This window comes from Nannospalax galili, unplaced genomic scaffold (genome assembly GCF_000622305.1).
Source record: "Nannospalax galili isolate Female #2095 unplaced genomic scaffold, S.galili_v1.0 scaffold100, whole genome shotgun sequence".
NCBI classification, from domain to species: Eukaryota; Metazoa; Chordata; class Mammalia; order Rodentia; family Spalacidae; genus Nannospalax; species Nannospalax galili.
The window spans coordinates 10116-33820 of record NW_008352891.1 but is presented as its reverse complement, the minus strand read 5'-3'; the positions used below and the strand labels follow the sequence as shown (position 1 = coordinate 33820).

The window sequence follows — 23705 nt, the reverse complement described above, 5'->3', positions numbered from 1 at the left end:
GAATATTGACAACTGATTACCACTAGATGAGGAACAGCTGACTCTCCTAAAGCAAAGATCGCTAGATAGGCTGACTAGATTCACAAGAAGGGCAAGTAGTGGGGAATGGCTGGGGGTGTCAACAACACAGCAGGCAGTAGCAGAGATATCAGAGTATAAGGGCTCTAGTGGGGGGAGGGAGGCTATTGGGAGGGTGCTACCTGGGAAGCGTGTGTATAAATAAATAAAAAAATAATTCTTCAAAGCATAAAAATTTGCTCATTAATAGTTAGTAAAAGTGAAAAACATTACCATTGAAATCTACCTGATGACTTTAATATCCATGCTCAGATGCCAAGGAGCTCAGAAAGTAACGGACTGTGACTAGTAATAAACAGCTATATAGAGATTAGAAACACATGTTCATCTAAGTGTCAATTGTATTAAAATGAATTTTTCTGTATGAAACTGTGTATTTTAATAACAAAATGGAGATCATTTTTAATGTTTAAAACCTCATTTAATTTTATGTCTTATAGGGTTTATACAGAGTACAATATTGTATAACTATAGTAATTCAACTGTAAACCTAAAAATTTACAGCCAGATTTGAAAGAGATGCATCTTAGCTCTGGAAATTGTTATTGAATATGTCAATGCTGATGTAATAAAATGCTTCTTCTAATTATATGGTTATTATATTTTTAAAAAAGAGCAATAAAAAAAGAAATAATAATAATCTACACATTCTGACTTGTACCTTGCTCTCACAGAACATGGCCTTAACCTACCTGGCCAGATCCATGCAGCTGTCAGTGAGGCTGGTGGAAGAGTTGAAGTACTCTCTGCTGGCAGCCAAAACCAAGTCAAGACTTCTCTCATAGCTGACCCTGTACGGGGGGTTCCCTTTATGGGCCGCACTGGGTGGAAGATTTACCGAACAGGAACTACAGTGCATCATCTGTCCTGCTAGGTGGATGTTCTCAAGGCGACTGGAACAGAGAAGGCTTTCTGTAAATATCTGGGAAAAAAAAATCTGGAGTTACTGATAAAGAACATAGACTCAGTTCAACAAAATGAAGGCTCTGAAATCCAAATGAAATAAACTAAAAATGTGTACTCCACAGATGGAAATTTTGCAGTTTTTGCATGTCCTAAAAAAAGCATTCACTGTCCATATTTAAAAAGACAATTTTGTATTATATGAATTTCATTTCAATAAGGAAATTCACCTTTTAGGAAGTTCACTAAATAAACCAAATAAAGCATAACATTTAAGGCATTACAATAAATAATGTAATTACTTAATGTTCATATTCATTAAATATGGAATTAAAGTTTTGCACACTGTCACACACCTGTAATCACTGTACTTGAAAGCCTAAGACAGGATTACCTCAAGTCTTAGGCCAGCCTGGGCTACATAGAGACTGTCTATGAATAATAAATAAAACCTAGTAGTCAATTACTAGACATACTGCTTTACTCATAAGTGGACCCATTCTACTGAAAGTATAACTACTTCAAATTTTTTAAATGTGTGAATATAGTATCTGATATATACAAATTATAATTGTTTAAAGCATATGAATTTACATTTCCCCCTTTGAGGTACAGGAAATCAAACAAAGAGTCTTGGGTATAACAGATAAGTAGTCTATCACTGAGCTACACCCCCCAGCCTCAATCTGAATTTACTCTTATGACTAAATAGTCAAACTATAAATGTTCAACTCACACATATACATTAAAATTATACCATATAGCACTGTTTTTTTCAACTTGCATATTAAAAATTATTTCAATAAAATAAGAGATACTGATGGAAGGAATCCTTGCAAATATTTTACTCTACTATTAGCACTGATTGGCATTAAAATTGAGATTATTAGCTGGGCATGGTGGCGCATGCCTTTAATCCCAGCACTCAGGAGACAGAGGCAGGCAGATCACTGTGAGTTCGAGTCCAATCTGGTCTACATAGTAAGCTGCAGGCCAGCTGGGGCTACAGGGAGGCTGTTTCTCAAAAAAGAGCAATAAATAAACAAACAAACAAATAAATAAAATTGTGATTATTGTATATTTACTCTAGAAAAACATTTAAAATGTGATTCTTTTAAGCATACATTAATAATGTGACATACAATTTATATAAAAAACTTCTAAATTTTCTTCTCTGTCAGCCATAGTTGGATGATAGTGAAGAAACTTTGAAAAGACTAAAAATTAAATTTCATGGCGAACAAGAGTTTCCTTATGAATACAAAGATCATCTAATTTTCATAGCATCCCCTTTTTATTATTTGTTCTTTTGGGAGAAGGTAACTTTACTATAATGTCTGATAAGGAAAAGTCACTTATATCTAACAAAGAGCTGCTATAAAATAGATGTTGTGACAGAAAACCGATTATGAAAGAGCAGCCCTTCTCACCAGCATCCTGCAGGTAAAAATGGCACCCAAGCCCAACCCAAATGAATAAGACACAACCAATCTATTTTCTCCTTAGTTTATTCAAGTACTCCCTAAAGAGTCAAAGTCAATACTGAAAAATGCAACCTACCTACCCTAAAATGTAAAAGGTCTTGCTAAAATTAACAATTTGAAATTCTAGTCTACAGGTTGCATTTAAATCTTTTGTCTAACATTTTCTAAGTTATACCACTGTGCTCTTAAATTATTTTCCAAGGACAACAAAACTTAATAACCAGGGTTTGGAGAGATGGCTCAGCAGTTAAGAGCACTGACTATTCTTGAAGAAGACCTGGGTTTGAATCCCAGCACCCACATGGCAACTAACAGTCATCTGTAACTCCAGATCCAGGGTCTCCAACACCCTCCTGTCCTCCGCAGGCACTATACAACACAGGTATGCTCACACACATGCAAGCATAACACTCATACACATAAAATTAAAAATAAAGAAATAAATAACCCCCAAAGCTTAATAACCAATAGTGAGAACATACAGCATACTTTAAAAGGCAGAAAAGTACTTAAAACTTTAACTCTGTCAAATATGTATTACTATCTTCTAGAAACTTTTCAAAACTTAATGTTTTCTAGTGTTTTCTTGAGAGAAAAAGATTCAGACATCCTTAAAATGTGAAGCCTAATTTAAAAACTACTACAATATTTTTAAAGTACTGTCAACTTGCTGTGAAATACTGCTACACAGAAGCTGATTTAGTGTTATATACATATTGCTATTTTTTCAGTCACAGAGTCATAGAGCAAAGTATTGAGAAAGCACTATGCCCAAGTGACTCTACTACTTTAGGCAACTAATGACAGGTTTCAGAACCCAGGTGCATATAGCCTATTTTCTACTGAAATTGACTTAAAGTTTTTCTTTAGATGCAAAAGGAAAAGACACGTGCACCCATATGTCATCTCAGACTAGGATAAATATAAACATTTAGGCCATCCATGACTTTAAACCCTGAAATTCAAATATAAACTATTCATCAATAGTCTGTATTAGTGCTCCTTTGTTAAGGTCACCTTGAATTCAAAGGTAAACAAACTCAAAAAAAGAGAGATCAACCTTTAAAATTTCCATTTCATACATGTGTCATACTTTAGGATACCAGAGCAAGGCAGCAGCACCAAAGCACATTCTGCATGGGTTTGTGCCTGGTTAATGAACAAGAAAATTCAAATAAGGAACTGTGCTTAGAGTACAGTTCATCAAAGTGAGTTACTGGATCATCTTCACATGCAAGTCATGAGTGATTTATTAATAATTAATATAGTCTTTCCACAATAATGATTAGGTCTACACCCCTTCACAGGGGTGCCATTCAGATATTGGTATTCAGACATTCTAACATGAACTGGGGGAACTGGAGAGATGGCTCAGTGGTTAAGAGCACTGACTGCTCTTGCAGAGGGCCCAGGTTCAATTCCCAGCACCCACTTGGTGGCTAACACCCATCTGTAACTCCAGTTCCAGGGGATCTGATGCCTTCTTCTGACCTCCATGGGCATTGCACGACACATGTGTGCTTACACACATGCAGGCAGAGGCAATTTAAAAAATAGTAAATAAAAGAAACAAAACATGAACTAGGGATATGACCATAGAAATGATGGGAAAATGCCTACCCTAGGAGCTGAAGGCTAAAACCAAAGGAACAAATCTGTAAATAACTTCATTTAAAGGCAGGCAACAAGTTATATAAAAATAAGCAGCAAGGTATCCTAAAGGGTATTATTAGCCTAGACCTGAACATTTTCCAAGAAAAAAAGACTATATTCCAAGTAGAGGGAATGATGTACACAAAGTCAGAGCAACAGCAACAGCATGGGGGTGGGTGTGAGTCATAGCTGAGGGAGCTACTGGAGTATCACCAGTACACTGTGGAGAGTGACAGAGGGAGGAGTGCCTAACAGGTCCAGCCTGCTGTGACTTTCCATGCAACAAGTGTGGGTACTTACTGATTGACATGGAAAAAGCAACAGACTGTAAGAAGGAGATCATGCAAAGTTTCACTTTAAAAAATACTCAGGCCGGGCGTGGTGGCACACGCCTTTAATCCCAACACTTTGGAGGCAGAGGCAAGCGGGGATCTCTGTGAGTTCAAGTCCAGCCTGATCTACATAGTGAATACTCTGCATAAATGTGAAACAGGAGACACGGACATAGAGGACGGCTGCAATTTAGCAGTGAAGGAAGACAGGACAGATTTGGTTTATCTCCAATAAATTAAATAAGTTTTGATTTTGTTGTTTGAGAATCTTCTTTTTTGTTGGCTTGTTTCTTTCTGTGCTAGGAACTGAACTCAGGGTCTTTACTAGGCTAAGCATATACTCCACCAGTGAACGGTACCCCCCACCTTAAGTTTTAGTGACCAACAGAACCTGCTTTAGTAAGAAGTCCCGTGTGATTCTGAGTTTTCTGAGAACTGATACACTAAATAGATGGTACTGCAATATACAAAGTGGATAAAGGCCAGTGTGAAAAGGCTTCAACTCTAGAACACTTGTCAGTCGGCTGTTATTCAATAGTATTAGACACCTGCAGCTACCTCATAGCAAGCACTGGAATCCAGACCTCTGTACACATTCTGTTGCATAGTCAGCATGTCCTGTAGCAATGTTCTCCAATGAGACTCGTTCACAGGAGGCTGCCTGGGAGGAAAAGGAAAAGGGAAAAAAAGACACAGTTCATGAAATCCGTCCTCAAACCATCAGATACTATTAGTCCATATACCACACCAAATGATCAATAGGGCTAAATCTCATTTAAATTTCTAGGAAAAAACCTGGCTCAAAGACAGAAGAGAAAGCAGGCCAACTGTGGAGCTGCTACAAGCCAGCTTCTTTAGACACAAAAGCATAATACCATCAAACACTATATGGCAAAGGTAAGCAGTTGAGTCCCTACAGTGTAGTAAAAAAGCACAGTAAAATAAAGCAGAGGTACCATAAACAGGGCCTGTTTTCAAATTCCATCTGCATCACTGTATCCCTCACAGAATTTTTTTGGTGGGTTAGTTGTTTCCATTAAGTTTTGATAGTTTTCTTTAGCCAGTCTCATTAAACATCTCAGGAGGGCTGGCCTTCAAGTCACAATGTAGTACAATTACTCTTGATCCTCCAGCCTCTGCCATCTAGTGTCTGAATTATAGGCACGTGCCACCAGGCCTGCCTAAAGAGGGGTGGTTCTGATTTTCATCTGAACATTAAGACACAGATGGCAACTTCAGGCTACTCTTAGCTGTGGTCTGGGGCACAGAAACTACCCAGCACCAGCACCTTGGCTTGAAGTTTCCCTTTAATGGAAGTACTAGTAACAATTCACAAAGCAACACACAGACCACGTGAGGAGTTAACGTCTCAAGTAACAGCCCAGGGACAAGAAGCCAGAGCCTCAGAGGGGTTGCAGGTACTGCCATCTGGCTTAGGAAGAAGCTTCAAGTTCAAAAAACCCAGTATCTTTTGCAACAGTTCCACAGACACAATTTTCAGGATCCCCTCAACAGGCATGCCAATGAGCACACTCAAGGAAGATCAAAGCATACAGTCCCTATCCAGGAAGTGTTCAGATCCACTGTGTCTATGCTGCTGTAGGGACTGTGCCCACTCCTGCCCCAGCCCCCTCAGGCTTGGAAGCCTCTTAGCTGGCAATGCACTGCAGCTGTGGCCAACCAATGCTACTCCACTGGCCATACTGCCTAATAAAAGAGCCTTTCACTGGGAGAACAATCTACCCTCATCAGAGAAATGTATAGAGTATACACGGCAGAAATGTTGCCCATCTAAGTCAAGTTTAATCCTTCTGATTTGCACCACTCTATCTCCATATCCATCAGCTGATGTTCATTGCCCCTTATGTTCTTAGAATCACCAAAAAAGGAGGAATGCCTGGTTCCAGAGTCACCCCCCAACACCCCCAGCCTACACATTTTGCAAACAGAAGACTAATAAATGTGCAATTCAGGATGGGGCTTTCCAATCATCCTGCTTAGTCCTCATCACCCTGGCCTCCTGGCTGAAAAAGTGAGTGGGCTGTCATGGTTTCCACCCCTGGAAGAGCTCCTTCCTCCGGGCAGGCACAGTGGAACTCACTGTATCTCTCTACAGTCCACCCTTGTTGAACGCCATCAAGACTATAAATTCAGCCTTCAAAAGGCTCTGAGTACACATTTAGCTTTCCATAAATACTCCCCTAGGAACTCCAGTTTGACATAGATATTGCTACACTGGCTGACTACAGATTAAGAAGTGCCCCATTCCTGATTTTCCTTTTTCTTACCCCTCTTGGTTTAGCACTTTACAAACCCAATTTACCTCTGGTCTATACTAATCAAATCCTACATAGCTAGCTCATAGCAAGCAGCCTCACGATGGGGCTCACCAAGCCATTAAACCTCCATCCCAAATGAACAGACCTTTTCCTCAACTCTGATGAACAAAGCCCTATCTTGCCTGGTGAAGAGGGTATCATAACCACCTCCCAACCTTAGTTATTTCACTATCACTTCTACCTCATGTTTTTCTTCTTTATGATCCAAGTAACTATTCCCATGAGTTCAAATTTTTAGGATTCCAGGAAAAGCTCTTTAACATGGATCTAAGTTGTATTCTTTACTTTTGGGGGTCCTTGGAGTACTCAAGTGGCAAGCCAATACCTCTATCTCCTCCTCCCTTTTTTCCAGTTTCCTTTTCAAATCACAGTCTAACTAGGAGGACTCTAGATATATGTCCTTTTCCCATTGTAATTCTTCCTTTATACAAGCAAGTTCCCTCAGGGAAGCCATCCACGTTTCAGCTATTCTATGCAAAACTGAGACATTGCATTTGCTACAACAGCAAGGAAACAGATGGGGCATTACAGATAGGGAGAAAGGTATTCATATCACTACAGTGACAGAAGATACTCCACTTCCAGACAGCTCAGTTCCAGGAGTCAGTACTCTTCACAAACTCACCTTTGTTTTATTAAATCCTCCTGGCTACATCAAGTGTTGTGGGAACTCTTTCCCTGGGGAGACATAACATCTACCCCTTTCCTTATAGGGCTCCAAAGTTCAACTTGGTGAAAGAATGAGTTTATTGGGGTTACTTACAGGAGGATGGGTGACCCCAAAACAGACTGAAAGTCTCATCCCAGTACAGATGATGATTTCTCCATAATTGCATGCGTAGATGTAGAACCCTTCCATTAACCTTGCACAGTCTATGGACTCTAGCACCTCCTGAGACCATAAGGCCACATACAATTGGGGCAGAATTACATAAAACTGGATGGGAAGAGAGGAGGGACCTGCCCCAGGTGAGAGTCCAATGACCTTCCCTACCCCTCCTTCTATAAGGGAACATCAACAATCAACAAGCAAATAGCTATGCTGAGAAGATAATGGCTAACATGCTCAGGGAACTTTCTATAACATATACAGAAGAAATTTATCGAGCTGAACAGTTCTACACAGGCGGTGAAACCTAGATAAACCTCTAACTAAAAGCCATTTTGTTTGTTTCCAAAGTCACAGATCCCCTGCAGCAGAGATAGGGCGTTTGCTAACAATTTCATTCACAGTCACAAATTTGCTACATTTGTAAGTATGTTATTTAATATTCCTGAATTAAATGTTCCTCATTCAAAGCCCACTTCAGAGAATCATAAGGAATGGATGAGATTGACTGGTCAACTGCAAGCATTAAAGAATGTGGTCTTAGCTGGATGTGATGGGGAAGCATTTAATTCCAGCCCTCAGGAGGGAGAAGCAGGAGGATCTCTGTGAGACCCAGGCCTGTCAGGTCTACATAGCCAGTTTCAGGCCAGCTGTGACTACAAGGAGACCATGTTTCAAAAAAAAAAAAAAAAAAAGAAGGTCTTAATATACATATAAACTTAATTATCTGTGGAGGAATGACATAAAATGGACAGAGTCTGAACTAATGAACTAATGACTTTTAACCCTACAACCACGTGCTCTTGTAACTTGGGGACCTGACTTTGACTCCTCAGAACCCTTGATTTGATGCTCCACCCAAAGGTAGTGTTCTACAGCTTTGGTGTCAACTTGACACACCTGGATTGAGGAAGCCTCAATTGGGGAACTGCCTTCATTGGACTGGCCTGTGGCCATGTCCCCATGGGCATCATCTTGACTGTTGAGTGATGTGGGAGGGCCCAGCCCACTGTGGGTGGTGCCATCCCTGGGCAGGTGGGCCTGTGTTACATATGCAGGCTGAGCAGGGGCCAGGGGAGCAAGCCAGTAAGTAGAGTTCCTCCATGGTCTGTGTTCTAGCTCCTGCCTCCAGGATCCTGCCCTGAGTCCTACCTTGGGCTCCCTGATAAACTGTGACCTGGGAGATGTAAGCTGAATAAGGTCCCGAAGTTGGAAGCTGTTAGAGTGTTTTGTCACAGCAATGGAGAAACAAACAAGGACAGGTAGTGAATGAATATGGGTATGCTTGAGAATTAAACATATCAAAGTGCTGAAAGGCAATGCACTTTCATTGAAAACCACAAAGATTGAGAAGAATTGTTTGATCTGGTATGTAAGAGATGTTTTTGAGGCCTAGGGATGAAAGGGCAAGATTGTCTGATAAGATACGGATGGACCTAAGATTGCAGCTCCTCAAAATTTAAGCTAGAGAAATGTAAAACTGGGTAAGACCTGATTCCAGGATGGGGATCCAAAACACAGTCTGAAGAGACACCTGAGAGAGTGGGTGTCCTCCAAATTCGAGAGCTCTCTTAAAACTGAAGAGTCGGGCTGTTTATTTAATGTGGCTTGGTAATACCACACATCTGTATGGATTTCAATATTTTTTTAATATTTTATTGAGTATTTTTATGTGTATGAGTGCACTGCCTGCATGTATGTGAGTGCACCCATGTCATGCAATGCTGCAGAGGTCAGAAGAGGGCATTGGATTCTCCTGGAACTGGAGTTAAGGACAGTTCATAGCTGCCATGTGAGTGCTGGGAATCGAACCTGGATCCTCTGCAAAAGCAGTCAGTGCTCTTAACCTCTGAGCTCTCTCTCCAGAAAAAGCCCCTGGAAAGCCCCTGTATTTCAGTATTTTAATCTCTGAGTTTTAGTCTCCTGTTTCCTATATTATTACATTTAATTTAAAGTAGAATATATGAAAAGGTCCCCAATTTTTCTGATATAATAAGTATATGAAAAATGTGAATGGGTGAAAGGTGACTCTTAAATCATTAAAGGCATTTTGGTTTAACACTAATATGTTATGAGGGGAACATTCTATAATTCTCTTTGCATCTCTCAAAAGTCTACCTTAGTTGAGTGTATCTGAGCTTGGAGTTATTGTTATGTTCAACCTCTAATAATCATGAAGTTCTAGGTAATAATGGGACCTCAACATTTGCAACGGGTAGATTCTGTTTGTTTGTCAAATACCAAATAGACGTTCCAATTTACATGAATCTTTTTTGTTCTTTATCTTAATATACTGCCTTTTAAAATCATCACTATTGCCAGGTATGATGGTAATGCACCTGTTATCCAAGTACTCAATATTTCCCCCTGCTGGGTGTAGAAGGAAACACTCCTCAAAAAACAAAAATCAAAACAAATTTTCCTTTTAGTACTTTCATTTTTGGAGATTAGGTCTCAATATGTTGACCAGGCTGACCTCAAACTCCTGGGCTCATGTAATCCTTCCACTTCAGCCTCCCAGGAGCCCACTCCATCATGCCTGGCTTCACCGGACGTTTTAATGAGCATATGTTTCACTCCTATGACATTTTATATTTATATACAAAATAAACAATTATTCTTGTTCCATATGTAATAAGGCCTATGAGAATATGTTATTTCTTCAGCACACAAATATATACATATATTTTTTTTAAAGACTAGAATCTCGGGGCTGGAAAGATGGCCCAGCAGTTAAGAGCAGTGACTGCTCTTGCAGAGGACCTGGATTCGATTCCCAGCACCCACATGGCAGCTACATACCGTCCTTAACTCCAGTTCCAGGGGAATCCGAAGCTCTCTTCTGACCTCCACGACACTGCATGACACAGGTGCACTCACATACATGCAGGCAATACGCTCACACACATAAAATAAAAAAAATGAATTTAAAAAATTATTTTAAAAATAATTAAAAAAAAACTGGTATCTCTAAGAATTCTAGGATAATCCACAAAATATACCCATTATTTTGATTTTGGTCCCTGAACTTCTGGGTGGGCTTCAAAGACCTGAAGGGCTCTTTTCAGGGTGTAAAGGAAGAGAAGTAAAATGTTTGAACTGAGTGTCCATCTTATACCACCTGAAAAAAAGCAGGCCTTGGCCTTGTCTAGCTGAACTCAAGTTCTTACAGCCCAGCTGTTCCTGAGGAGCCATCAACTCTAGGACAGATGGTGTGACTGCTTCCTCACAATGGCTAGCCATAAGTACAGCTTCTAAATTATGTTATAACACATCACTTATAATGGTCTTTTTCAGAACATTTTCAGAAAACAAGAATCAAAAGTAGAATCTGAAAAAACTAGAGATTAGCAAATTAACAGAGGGATTCCTGAAAACACAATAATAGTCACAAGTTTGGAGTAGAAGTAGACTTTTTTTAGGGAGAAATAGTGCTATTCAAGATGATAAAACCTGGATTCATAACAGTGTGGTGGACTCTGCCATCATTTATGATGTGTGTAAGACTACATTAGAAGTAGTTAAGGCTAAGGCATGGTCAGGTACATAAAGGCATTAAGACTGGTATCAATCTCATGACTTTAAAAATAAAGGCCATATTCTCCTAAATATTCACAGCAAACAGGTCACCATGAGTAGAAATTAATATTAGGGACATCAGAAGCGTTTGAGGAACTCAGAGAGCCAGTACTAGAAACAAGGCTTTCCAATGGAGGAAGACAAGGTTCTCAATCAGTCAGCAGCACCTTGGAAGCACTGGCCACTTACAAAGTTAAGACCTAAGTAGTCAAAACCTTATAGGTAATTCAGTTAATAATTAACAGGTCCATTGCTGTGTAAGTTCCTTCCCATTTAAAGTACACAGTGACTATAACGTGTAATGAAGAATTTATACTCTAGAAGAAAATGTAAGGCACATACATTAATACAGTGTACTGTTGCAAGAGACGGGTAGTAATGAGAAGACAATACAAAATGCCAAGAAATTCCCAAGACAGAGAATTCAGTTCTGCTTGGAAGAGCTGAATATTGATACCATCTTCTTAGTACTGAATTTCATTTCTTTTCCTTTTCTTAATATTTGGATTAAACTGTATTGTTACATCTAAAAACTCAGTATTTAATCCTATCGCCAGTGAGTCTGTGCCTGCAGCATTAGGGCTCACAAAGTATTTTCTGGGCTTCTTTACATTTTTACAACTTCCCCTAAGTGACAGATTCAGACACTAACCTTCCTATACATACATGGAGATCACCCTCAAAGCTAACTTTATCTCGGATCCCCTTACTGTTCACCTTCACATCAGGATCTCTACCAACTGTTTCACAAGTACTCAGAAGTGACAGATCCTTCCCACTGAGGCTTTGCTATGTATTGGACTGAAAGACTACATGAAGAGGCAAAAGCTTTCTAGCTTGCTTATGAACCATTTGGATATCACCGCCTTTGAAACATATCTGAAAGTCTTTTGCCAATTTTTCTTTATATATATATTTTTTTAATGTGTATGAGTGTATTGCCTGCATGTGTGTAAGTATACCTGTGTTGTACAATGCCAGTGGAGGTCTGAAGAAGGCTTTGGATTCCCCTGGAACTGAAGTTACAGATGGTTGTTAGCCACCATGTGGGTGCTGGGAATCGAATCCAGATCCCTTGCAAGAGCAGTCACTGCTCTTAACTGCTGAGCCATCTCTCCAGCCCCTTGCCAATTTTTCTATAAGGCAAAATGTTAGCTCCCAACTTTATAATTACTCTGTTGACATTCATTTAATTGGGCATATCTCTGAGAGACTAAGGAGTGCTATACTTCCTGAGGCTGCTATCAAGTATAACACTGACACGAAGAGAGTGTCAAAACCCATAATAACAAAATATTCATAAAATAATACAAACAAAAAAATTCATGTATTCATGATTTAAACATGTGAATATTAACAAAGCATTCATGAAATAATGGGAACAAAAATTCATAAACAAATGCATAATTAAGAAATGTGAATCTAGAGTATGTATAAAAAATAAATATGAATATTAACTAATGAATTGTTTTCTCTTATAACTAACTCTAAATGAATTTCCAAATAGAAACTCAGAAAAATTCATATCTCCATGAAAATAAATTTTCTAATTTAAATGGTGACAATATAGGAGACAAAAGAAATCACTAAATTCAAATATTTTACTTTATAAATTTTTATCATTACTATCTTTTCACTCTTATTCACCCATTCATTTGAAAACACAAGTATTTAAAACTTGTTAGAAACTACATTCAGCACCAAGAATAAAATATAAATACAATACACATGCACCAAATCATTTGAGCCACACAGTAAATGTTAGCTAAGTGTCATCTCTGTTCAGTAACGACACTAAGACTGAACAAAGATTCCACACTTATATACCTCCTAATTTAATACATGTATAGTCTAGATTTTTTACGGGGATTTGGGGAAGAACTGATATTTTTATACTATTAAGTCTCCCAATCTACAGATAGGAAATATTCATCAATTCTTTCAGATCTTTAATTGACTTCAAAAATGTTCATAATTTTCAGTAAATATATCATAATAATCTTATTTTAAATTTGTTCTCAGGAAGTTGGTATTTTGATCCTATCATAAAGTTCTCAACATCATCAATCACCAGGAAAATATGTATTAAGATCAAAATGAAATTGTTAGGAATAAGAGTAGAAAGAGATCAGCCAGGGGCACAGAAATGCTGCAATAAATCCACCTGTGTAGTAAAATGAGAGAAAAGTCACTGTCAAATGAGTAAGTTGTACAGAGCAGAAATCAACACATATCAGAGCACAAAGCTTGAAACACCATTCATCAGTCTCCTAAAGTTGAACTCAGATAGATTCTGTAACTCAGCTATTAGAACTTCAGAGTAGGTAGGCATCCAAGATAATTACAGAAATATCTACAACAAAAGATAGCCAAGCACAGAATTATTCATTACAGGAGTATTAATAAAAAGAAAATGGTAATAACCAAAGTGTCCATTCACAAAAATGATGTACTTTGTCTGGTTGATTTGGTTGAGACAGGGTCTCACTATGTAACCCTAGCTGGATTAGAATTTACTATGTAGACCCGCCTCTGCCTCCTGAGTGCTGGGATTAAAGGCACGCACCAACACACCTGGCAAAAATTATGTATTTTACAATGAAAATGAGCAAATTGATCTTACACAAAAAGTATGAATCATTTCACAAATACAATGTGGAAAGGAAAAAGTTCCATGAAAGAGTATATGCTAGAATTTTATCAAGTAACCCCATAAAGGCAAAAATTACAGTATTTTGAAGGGAGGTAACGAATGACTGGAAAGGTATGAGATACGTCTTATACATTCTTGGAGAGTACAGACTTCACTGTATACACTGTGATCTCAGGTTTCCATATACATGGACTGCTTTCTATTTCAGCATTTTAGCTAATAAGTGAATCCAGCAAGACAAAAGATCAATGTATCAAAAATCAATTGTCTGGGTATGGTGGTAAATGCATGTAATCCAAGGACTTGGAAGGCTGAGGCATGAGGCAGGGAAATCAGGAGTTTGAGATTAGTCTGGGTTACACAGGAAAAGTCCAACTGAAAAATGTACATACAATATGCACATATAAGAAGCACATCTATACACTAAAAAAGAACTATCTAAAAATGCATTTAAGAACACAATTTCAATTACCAACAAAGAATAAAATACATAGAAATAAATTTTACATAATCAATTATAAGACGTATACTGAAAAATATAAAAACATCAAAACAACTTTCAAGCCCAAATAAAAAGAGAGGGATTCTATGTTCATAGAATGGAAGGCTTCAGACTGATTCGGAATAGCAGTACCCCCTTTGATGTATGTATCTGATGCAACTCCTACCAAAATCCCAAATGAAGGTGGGCACAGTAGCATATGCCTATAACCTCAGTAGTGAGAAGGCCAAAGCAGGAGGACAGAAAGGTTGATGCCAATCTAAGCTACATATTGAAGTCAAAGACATCTTGGGCTACATAGCATAGACCCTTTTTTCATCTTAAAAAAAAAAAAAAAAGCAACGTTTATCAAGTTGATTCTAAACCTTGCATAGAAATGCAGAGGCCCTATAAGCAAAACACATCGGAAAAGGAAAGCCAGAGTGGAGAGACCAGCATTACCTAATTCCAAAAGCTCTGACACACCATAAGTGAAAGAAGAATGTTCAACATCGTCCTTTCAAAAACAAATTGACTAAGTATCTCAAGCATTTAGCTTAGGCATTTAGTGGCAGAGAGAGAGAGAGAGAGAGAGAGAGAGAGAGAGAGAGAGAGAGAGAGAGAGAGAGGAAGAATCATATATAAGCCTGGAGTGGTGGTGTACCCTTTTAATCCCTACACTTAGGAGGCAGAGGCAGGTGGACCTCTGTGAGATTGAGGCCAACCTGATCTACATAGAGAGTTCCAGGCCAGCTGAGGTTATAGGCAGACCGTGTTTCAAAAATACATATATAAAAAAATTTAATTAAAAACTATGAAAATGGATCATGAATTTAATTCATGTGACACTAAAATTTTGTTACAAAATACAAAAATTTTGTGCCAAATATTTCTTGGACAAAATAACTGCTCAACCAAAAAAAGCACAGATTTTTTTAAGTTGGTTTAAAAAAGAAAAGGAAAAGCCCTGCTCAAGAGACTCATGGCTGTTAAAGGTGCTTAGATGCTCACACTATATGCAAGTTAAATGCTCAGCCCCAAACAGGACATTTATACCGGCCCCTATGAAGCTCAGGGAACACTGCAGATGAGGAGCAGATAGATTACATGAACCATTAGACAGGAAGAAGTCTGCAAAATGCCATCTTCGGGGCATGACACACCACTGCAGTCAGGAACTCACAGCAGCTTGGCTGTCTGTCCTGGGCTTGCACACAATTGAGCCTGTCAACAGCCAATCATGATCAGGGAGGGGTTTGTGGGGTTCTAACCCTCACTGATGAACTATTGACAACTGATAGATCCTGGGGGGAAGGTCAGTCATTGCCTTTGGAAGTGTTTCCAACAGTGTGCCCACCAGGCACCAATGGATAGTTCCAAATCCATGACTACATAAATGGTTCTGCTTAAATCAGAGGGTCACAAAGCAAAACAAAAAAGGCATGAACGTGGGAAAGGGGCCTGGAGAGAAGATGGGGAAGCGGGGGCCTAACAGGGGTGGGAGGGAGATAAGAGAGGGTAGGAACAGAATGCACTATAGATATATGGAATTGTCAAAGAACAAATTTAATAATAAAAACAACTGGAGCCGGGCATGGTGCACACGCCTTTAGTCCCAGCACTCAGGAGGCAGAGGCAGGTGGATCTCTGTGAGTTCAAGGCCAGCCTGGTCTACATAGCGAGTTCCAGGACAGCTCGGGCTACAGGGAGACCCTGTCTCAAAAACACCAACCGCCCCCCCCAAAAAAACCAGCCTGCTCATCAAAAACTAGAGTAAGCAAACGCAAAGGACAAGGTGTGCACTGAAGAACTGCCACAAAGCACACATCTAAAGACAAAAGTGGGCCAGCGGCCATCCCCACATCAATAAGAAGGAAGCAGCTCTGTGTTTAGATGGACAGAAAAGACATACAGATGGAAAAGAATGATTTGAAACTTCACTCCCTGTTATTACTCAACAGAGAAATGCAATTAAATCTGCAATGAGACACTACTTCAAACCTAATAAGTAGCTAATCTTAAAAAAAAAAAAAAAAAAAAAAGGTCAGAACTCATCTGAGTTGATGAGAAAGTGCAGTAACTGAACCACTGCTCAAGACAGATTAAAAAGTAATCATGTGAGTACTTGGAAAATTCTTGGCAGTTTTTTTCTTTGCATTAACCATACGATCCTGCCATGCCACCTTTACGTTCTCACCCAAGAGAAACGAAAGGACATGTCCATACAGAAACTAGTACCCCATAACCACAGGCACCGTACTTATAGAAGTAAAAACTCAAGAAAATTCAAATGAAGAAAGTAATATAAATCCTTAACATTCAGCAAATAAAATAGTATAATCTACTGATTCATGACACAACATGAATGAACTACAAAATAATTATGCCAAGTAAAAGTATCCAAATAACAAAATACTGCATGATTCAGTTACATAAGTGTCTAGAAAATAAAACCAATATACAAAGGGACAGAAAATAGATCTCTAGTAACACAGTGAGTGGCTGAAGGCTTCATGTAGTGATGTAGGAGGAAAAGGAATATACAGAAATGAAAGGAAATTTTGTATGGGTTACCTTTTATATTCATTATCTTGAATCTAGAGATGGTTTCCTGAGTACATGCATATATCAAAACTTATGGAATTATATACCTTAATATCTTCTGTCTATTACTAACCAATTATATCTTACTGGAGTTGTCATAAAATTAAAACAAGCAATACAACAAACATGATATACAAGCATCCATCGATTGTGTCTATCACTTACTTCCGACCTGTGTGCCTGGTCAGTCTAACCATCAGGCTGTGTGCCTCTTCTGAGCTGGACTGAGTGTTCCTAACAAAAGAAATCGGTTTCTCCAGTCCATGTTTTTCCAAAAGTTCTGACACACTATAAGTGAAAGAAGAAATGTTTAACATCTTCCTTCCAAAAATAAGAAACTAAGAATCTTAAGCATTTAACTTATATTTAGGTGTTTTGTGCCCCCCCCCCAAGTATCACATGTAAACTGGGAGTAGCACATGCCTTTAATCCCAGTACTTGGGAGGCAGAGGCAAGTGGATCTCTGTGAGAATGAGGCCAGTCTGGTCTATGAAGTGAGTTCCAGGCCAACTGGGGCTACAGGGAGACCCTGTCTCAAAGAGCAAACCAAAGTATCACATATGAGTACAGTCCAATATTACATGTTACGTTAATTCTCATCAAAAAGATTATAATTATATCAAATTCAATTTTCCCCACTGACTTTTATTAGAATAATATACCTAGACTAAATAGCATGTTCTTATAAAAATGAAATATTTTACTGAAAATCTTTCTTGTGAGCTCTCTCTACACTAAAACCATGTACCAGTAAAATAAGGCAAATGTATAACTTCTATGCGCATCTTTAACTCTTGGGACTATTCATGTGTTATGGTATATAGAAACATTAAGGTCCCTTACATACAACTTAAAATAATTTTACACTAAAATTTCTGATTTGAGTAAATAAAATTTCTAATTACTGATCTTAAATAATTACGCTTTACCATACACATGGCTCTATTAAAATGCTGTTGTCTATAATTACATATTAAAAGAATATTTGTAATTATTTCGCTTCTTTTTTTTCAACAGGGTTTCGAATATGACAGGCTGGCCATTAACTTGTCATGTAGTGAAGGATGACCCTGAACTTCTAATCCTCCTGCCTCCACCTACCAAGTGCTAACATTATAGGCACGAGCCACCATGTGGGTTTTATGCAGAGCTGGAAATCCAACCCAGGCCATCATGCATGCTAGGCAAGCACTATAGCAACTGATCTACATTCCCAGCTCCTAATTTTTATCCAATTTTTATTTCTAGTACAATATTTAGTAATTAAAATATTTACAAAAAAAAAATGAAAGCTAGTAAATAATTTCAGACTTCCTAAATGGAAAGTTAAGAATGTTTCGGACTCAAGGAGAGATACATTTCATTGTAACAGTAAGAATATCACAATAAAAATACATGAAATTTCCAACACACTTTGACATTATTCAAACAGTGAATAAAATATATTATTATGCTCCAAAATCTTAAGGGTATAATTGACACTGCTTTCTGACAGATACTATGATTGCTGTATAAATTAACATTTCTTATGTAGCTAGGGTGAGGAACTTATTTAATATTACTTGCAACATCTTATGAATTAAATATTATGGATAAGGAAACCCTAGGTTAGAAGATCACACAGCTAACAAGTAGCAACGTCTGGATTTAAACACAGGCTTAGCTGGTCACAGTAGCTCATACCTGTTATCCCAATATTGGGGGGCTAAGGAAGGTTGATTATTATGAGTCTGAAGCTAACCTGGGCTACAAAGCAAAAGGCTGTCTAAATAGCAAACAAAACCACAACTAAGTATAGTGATACACACCTGTGATACCAGCATAAAAGAGGCAAAAGCAGGAGGATGACCCATAAGTTCAAGGGCAGCTTGATCTACATAGTGAGTTCTAGGCTAGCCAGGGCTACATAATGAGGCTCTGTGTCAAGAAAATAAGAAGGCGGGGGGTGGGGGGGCAAGGAAGGATAGGAGGGAGGAAAAGAGGGAGGGAAGAAAGGAGGGAAGAGCAAAAGAAAGAACATACACTTAACTTATAAATCTTCAAAGCCATGTTATTGTTCTACCATTCTACCACAATAAAAAAATAATATGCAGACCACTGAAAAAATATTCAAAAAAGAGTCAATGAATTATGTGTTTGGACTGGACACAATGAGTATCAGACATACCTAGGATGAAACATTGTCAGACCCCCTCAATAAGCACAGAACCAAAAGACTTTCTCACCTGAGGATTTGTTCCAGTTGGTCCACCATGTCATGAAGAGATGTGGTTACTTTTGTCTTTTGACTAAAGAATTAAAAGAATAAAACTTTTAAGTTTAGAAGTCGCTATTTAATAAAATACAAAACAACTGCATGGGGGAGAGTCTGTTTCTCTTACATATAACACATACACTGTCCCTGTAAAATTTTAAACTTATCTCCTACAAAACAATCAAAAAACCTACAAAGTGCTACAGTTTCCTTGAGGAACTGACAGCACAATGTGACTACCAGGCCTGTCTCTTGTCATACACAAACATATAATCAATTATGCCTGTTACACTAAATAAATCCAATAGTTTACGATTGAACAGATCAAGATTAAAATTGGTGGAATAAAAAAAAATTCTCTGGTAGAGATTACCCAGAAATGAGCAATTATATTTTCTGGTACTTTTGGTATAATTACACTTCAAGGAAAAAAAGAATTATGAATCAGTTGTTGACTTCAAGAAGTACACACTTGATCTTAGCCATAAAGTGAAGAAGTGATGAGGAAGAGATAAAGAGTAAAATCACAGGTGCCACTGTGGAAGAATCACTGCCTGGGTCGGCCATCTCATGGCTGATCTCTATCCCTGTGACCTCCCTAGGAGTTTCATTAGGATTCTATATACTCAGACATGTTCTTTAACATAACTTTCTCTCCTGCAAGGAAATCACATCAACTGCAGTAGTAAGGAACCAGGGACAAGTACACTTATCAAAAGATAGTCCTTAACAGGAAACAAATACAATGGCAAACCCTTCTGAGGGAAGCCAGTGGGTAAGGAATTTCAAGAATCATTAACACTAAAAGAAAGAAAGGAAAAAAAAAAGAGAAAACATGCAGATTACCAACAACTGTGTCTGTGGGGGCACAGTAAAGTTGACACAATACACATACATGAGCAAGTGGAGCCAGAGCTGGGCTGCTGCTAGAAACCCTCTCCACCTTGATGACTCTGGGTCCCAGCTATTCTCCACCCACAGCCACTGACCTGACCTTCAGAGCAATGCACCTACAGAATTCTAGATCTGGGTTTTATTAATGAGAAGTCTGAGAGAAAAGGTCCTGGACTTGGAAATCCTAAAGTGTCCCAAGTTGAACATGAAGCCTCATGACTTTTTCTTTACTATTTTCTTTATTATTTTTATTTGATGTGTACGCATGGATTGCCTGCATGTATGTAAGTGCACCCATGTCATGCAGTGCCCACAGAGGACAGAAGAGACTGTCGGAGCCCCTAGAACTGGAGTTACAGACAGCTGTTAGCTGCCATGTGGGTGCTGGGTCTTGAACCTGGGTCTTCTGCAAGAACAGCCAGTGTTCCTAATCGCTGAGCCATCTCTCCAGCCCCAAAGCCTCATGACTTAAAATGATCGCTCTTCCCTCACCAAAATCTAACTGATAATGATTGAGTGTAAGTTAGAAGGTTATTTCTTTTCTTTTTCTGAGGAAGGGTCTCACTATATAGTACTGGTTGGGCTGCAACTTCATATATAGACCAGGATATAGACCTCAAACTCACAGATACGTTCCTGCCTTTGTCTCCCAAATGCTGGGATTAAAGGCACGTGTAACCATGACCAAAGATTATACTATTGAGTTTTTTTTTTAATTTTTGATGAATTTTTATTTTATGTGTATGATGTTTTGTCTACATTTATGTAAGTGCACCTGTATCATACAATGCCTACAGAGGCCAAAAGTGGATGTTGGAGGCCCTGGAACTAGAGTTAGGGATAGGTGTTAGCTATCATGTGGATGTTGGGAACCAAACTGAACCTGGGTCCTCTGTAAGAGCAACCAGTGCTCTTAACCATTGAGCCATTTCTCTAGACCCTAAAACCAAGTTTTACGCTTCAAACTACACTGATAAATTGAAAACAGGCCATTTTAAATTCTTCAGAAGGTCATGCAGCTAAGCTAACTTCTACTAGCACACACACTCAACAGAAATATTTTTAAATTTTCATTTGGGAGTAACTGTCATGGATATTAAATAATACAATGCACTTCCTAGATGAATTGGAATTCACAAATATAATGTCAAGAGAAATTTTTAACCAGGGCAAATATGCTGCCTAGGTAAAATGTACAAAACTTTAATTGGATTGAATAAATGATTGCTCTTTTAAATGGAGGTTGGAAGTCACTGATTTATCAAGTTGACTAAGGACAAGACAAGAGGTATTAGGTCAACTGAGAAGCCAGCACGCTTCCCACCCAGGCCACTGAGGAAGAAGCTCTTTATCATGGCTGCTCCCTGGGCCAGATGTTAGTTAGCACTCTGATATGCTTTAGGCTATACACGTTTTGCTATACGACTCTGTTAGAACAATCCATTCCACCTGCCTTTTACCGCTCACTGAAGGCCATGGATATAAAGTACCCTGTACACTTGTATAGGTTTGGGGGAACCATCATATGTTGATTCTACTCTGTGAATTACCCTTCCCAGCAAAAGAAAAAAAAAAGGACAGAAAGAAAGCAGTATTATGTACGACTACAGCCACAAATATAGTGCTACAACCTCTTCTTGGTGGTCAGCATGTAGAATACTGATGGAGAGAAGGGAACAATCAAGGTCTGTAATGTAATAGAATCTACGATCCCATGCCCCAGAAAAAAAAAAAATCAAAACTGAAATAACACTAGTGATATAGCTGCAAACAGCATTACAATGTAAAAGCTCGGGTTTGTCATAAAAAGACAAGAGATCACAGAAGTACAGAATAGATTTAAAGGGATGTCTAATTAAATATGACAGATTGAACCTGCACACTTATCTCTATTCCTTTCCAAAACCACTTAGGTGAAATAAATAAAGACTGTGAGAGGAAGACATACACACAAGGAACAGGGAGAACCAAAAAGATGACAGTATATCAGAGAAGGAAACAAAACATGGAAGATGGGAATTAAATGGCAACAAACTTAACAAGGCAAAGAACTCTGCAGCACAGCTTACAGGCAACAGAGGACACCAATGTAAGTGTCACAAAAGCAAGAGATGGAAAAGGTCTAAAAGCCCCAGACACTTCCAAGAACTGAGTACTAAAAGCAAGAAGACTGCCTGAAGGCTTATAGGCTTATGATATGCCAAATTACACACATATACATGCACATGTACACACATGTGCAACACATGTGCAGCACACACATGTACACACAAATGCACACAGTCAACTCTCTCTCCTGGAAGAACATGGGGATTTCATGCTACTGATAGTTGATTTAGAGGGTCTGTACACTCAAAAAGTTACAAGTCACAGCTGGAAAAGATATTCAAGAGGTACCACTCTGAATCAAATAAGTGTCCAGGATATATGAGCCCCATTCCTTCTCTAGTGCTTATGTTCAGATTTATGGGTGCAAAAAGAAGAAAATCTTACACAAGTTTCTACAATGCAAGGTAAAACATACAGACCCCACCTATATAAATGTGCTTCCTTTACCATGTCATGGTAAGGGTTGCCTAGAAACAAAGACAAGGCTTCCATTTAGCATCTTGGTGCCTTAAATATAAATGAATGGTCAAGAATCACTCAACATATATGAGAGCACCTAGGAGTACAGATCCAGACACAAACAGAATATGCAAAATCAGAACTGGGAACTAAAACTAGGACTTTTGTTTTTAAATGAACAAGAAATAGCTCTTAGAATGTACATTAAAAAGCCAATATAATCATTAAAATTCAAGAGATGGATTAGAAGATAAACTGAAGAAATCTGAGACCAATTCATAAATGGTCAAAATGCGAGAATAAGTATAAAAGGGTAAGAAAATGAATATATAAACAAATAAGAACTTTAATTAAATTAAAAACCTGACAGACAAAACCTCTGAATAACAAGAGGTTGAGGCAGTGGGGGGGGGTGATAAATATACTCACTAAAAAATAGGGACATTTAGGAATATTTGGAGGGTATGAGTTTACACAGTGGAAAACACCAATGAGCAATACATTGAACTAAGACTCACAATAAAATATATCCTTAGAGTATTTCAGGACACTAAATTGGACTGAAAGATACTAAAATCTCCTACAGGGCAAAAGCCTTATACAAAGCACCACAATTCAGAATGATGTTAGATTTCTCAGTAATGTGAAAAGGAGAAAAACAAAGCCTTCAGGACTCATAGGGAAAGAACCAACCTAGAATTCCATGAGGAATCAGACTGCCCATCTTAGCATAAGGGTGCAGTTATGATGTCTTCCTGACGGTATTACTAAAGTTTTCTTAAAAATATCACCCATGCAATCTTTGATAGGTAGCTATTTGAGACTGTATTCTATCACAATGAGACACTAACTCAAAAAAGAATGTAAGGGAGTTGGAGCACTGGTTGCTCTTGCAGAGGACCCAGGTTGGGTTCCCAGCACCAGCAAGACAGCTAACATAACTCTAGTTCCAGGGGATCCAATGCTCTCTTCTGGCATCTGCGGGCATCGTATGACACAGGTACCCTTACATATATGCAAGCAAAACACTCATACACATAAAAGAAAAAATTTT

At 38.4% G+C, this 23705-nt stretch overlaps 1 protein-coding gene across 1 annotated transcript in view; it reads right to left on the bottom strand.

Annotated features, from left to right (window-relative positions):
• Nbas (neuroblastoma amplified sequence) overlaps positions 1-23705 on the bottom strand; it is a gene marked incomplete at its 5' end in the record, with an annotated part of 269116 nt that overhangs the window by 238904 nt on the left and 6507 nt on the right. Inside the window, 4 exon segments of the mRNA XM_017802479.1 lie at positions 771-1000; positions 5009-5111; positions 17101-17223; positions 19161-19223. Of these exon segments, the coding sequence (XP_017657968.1) occupies positions 771-1000; positions 5009-5111; positions 17101-17223; positions 19161-19223 (519 nt within the window).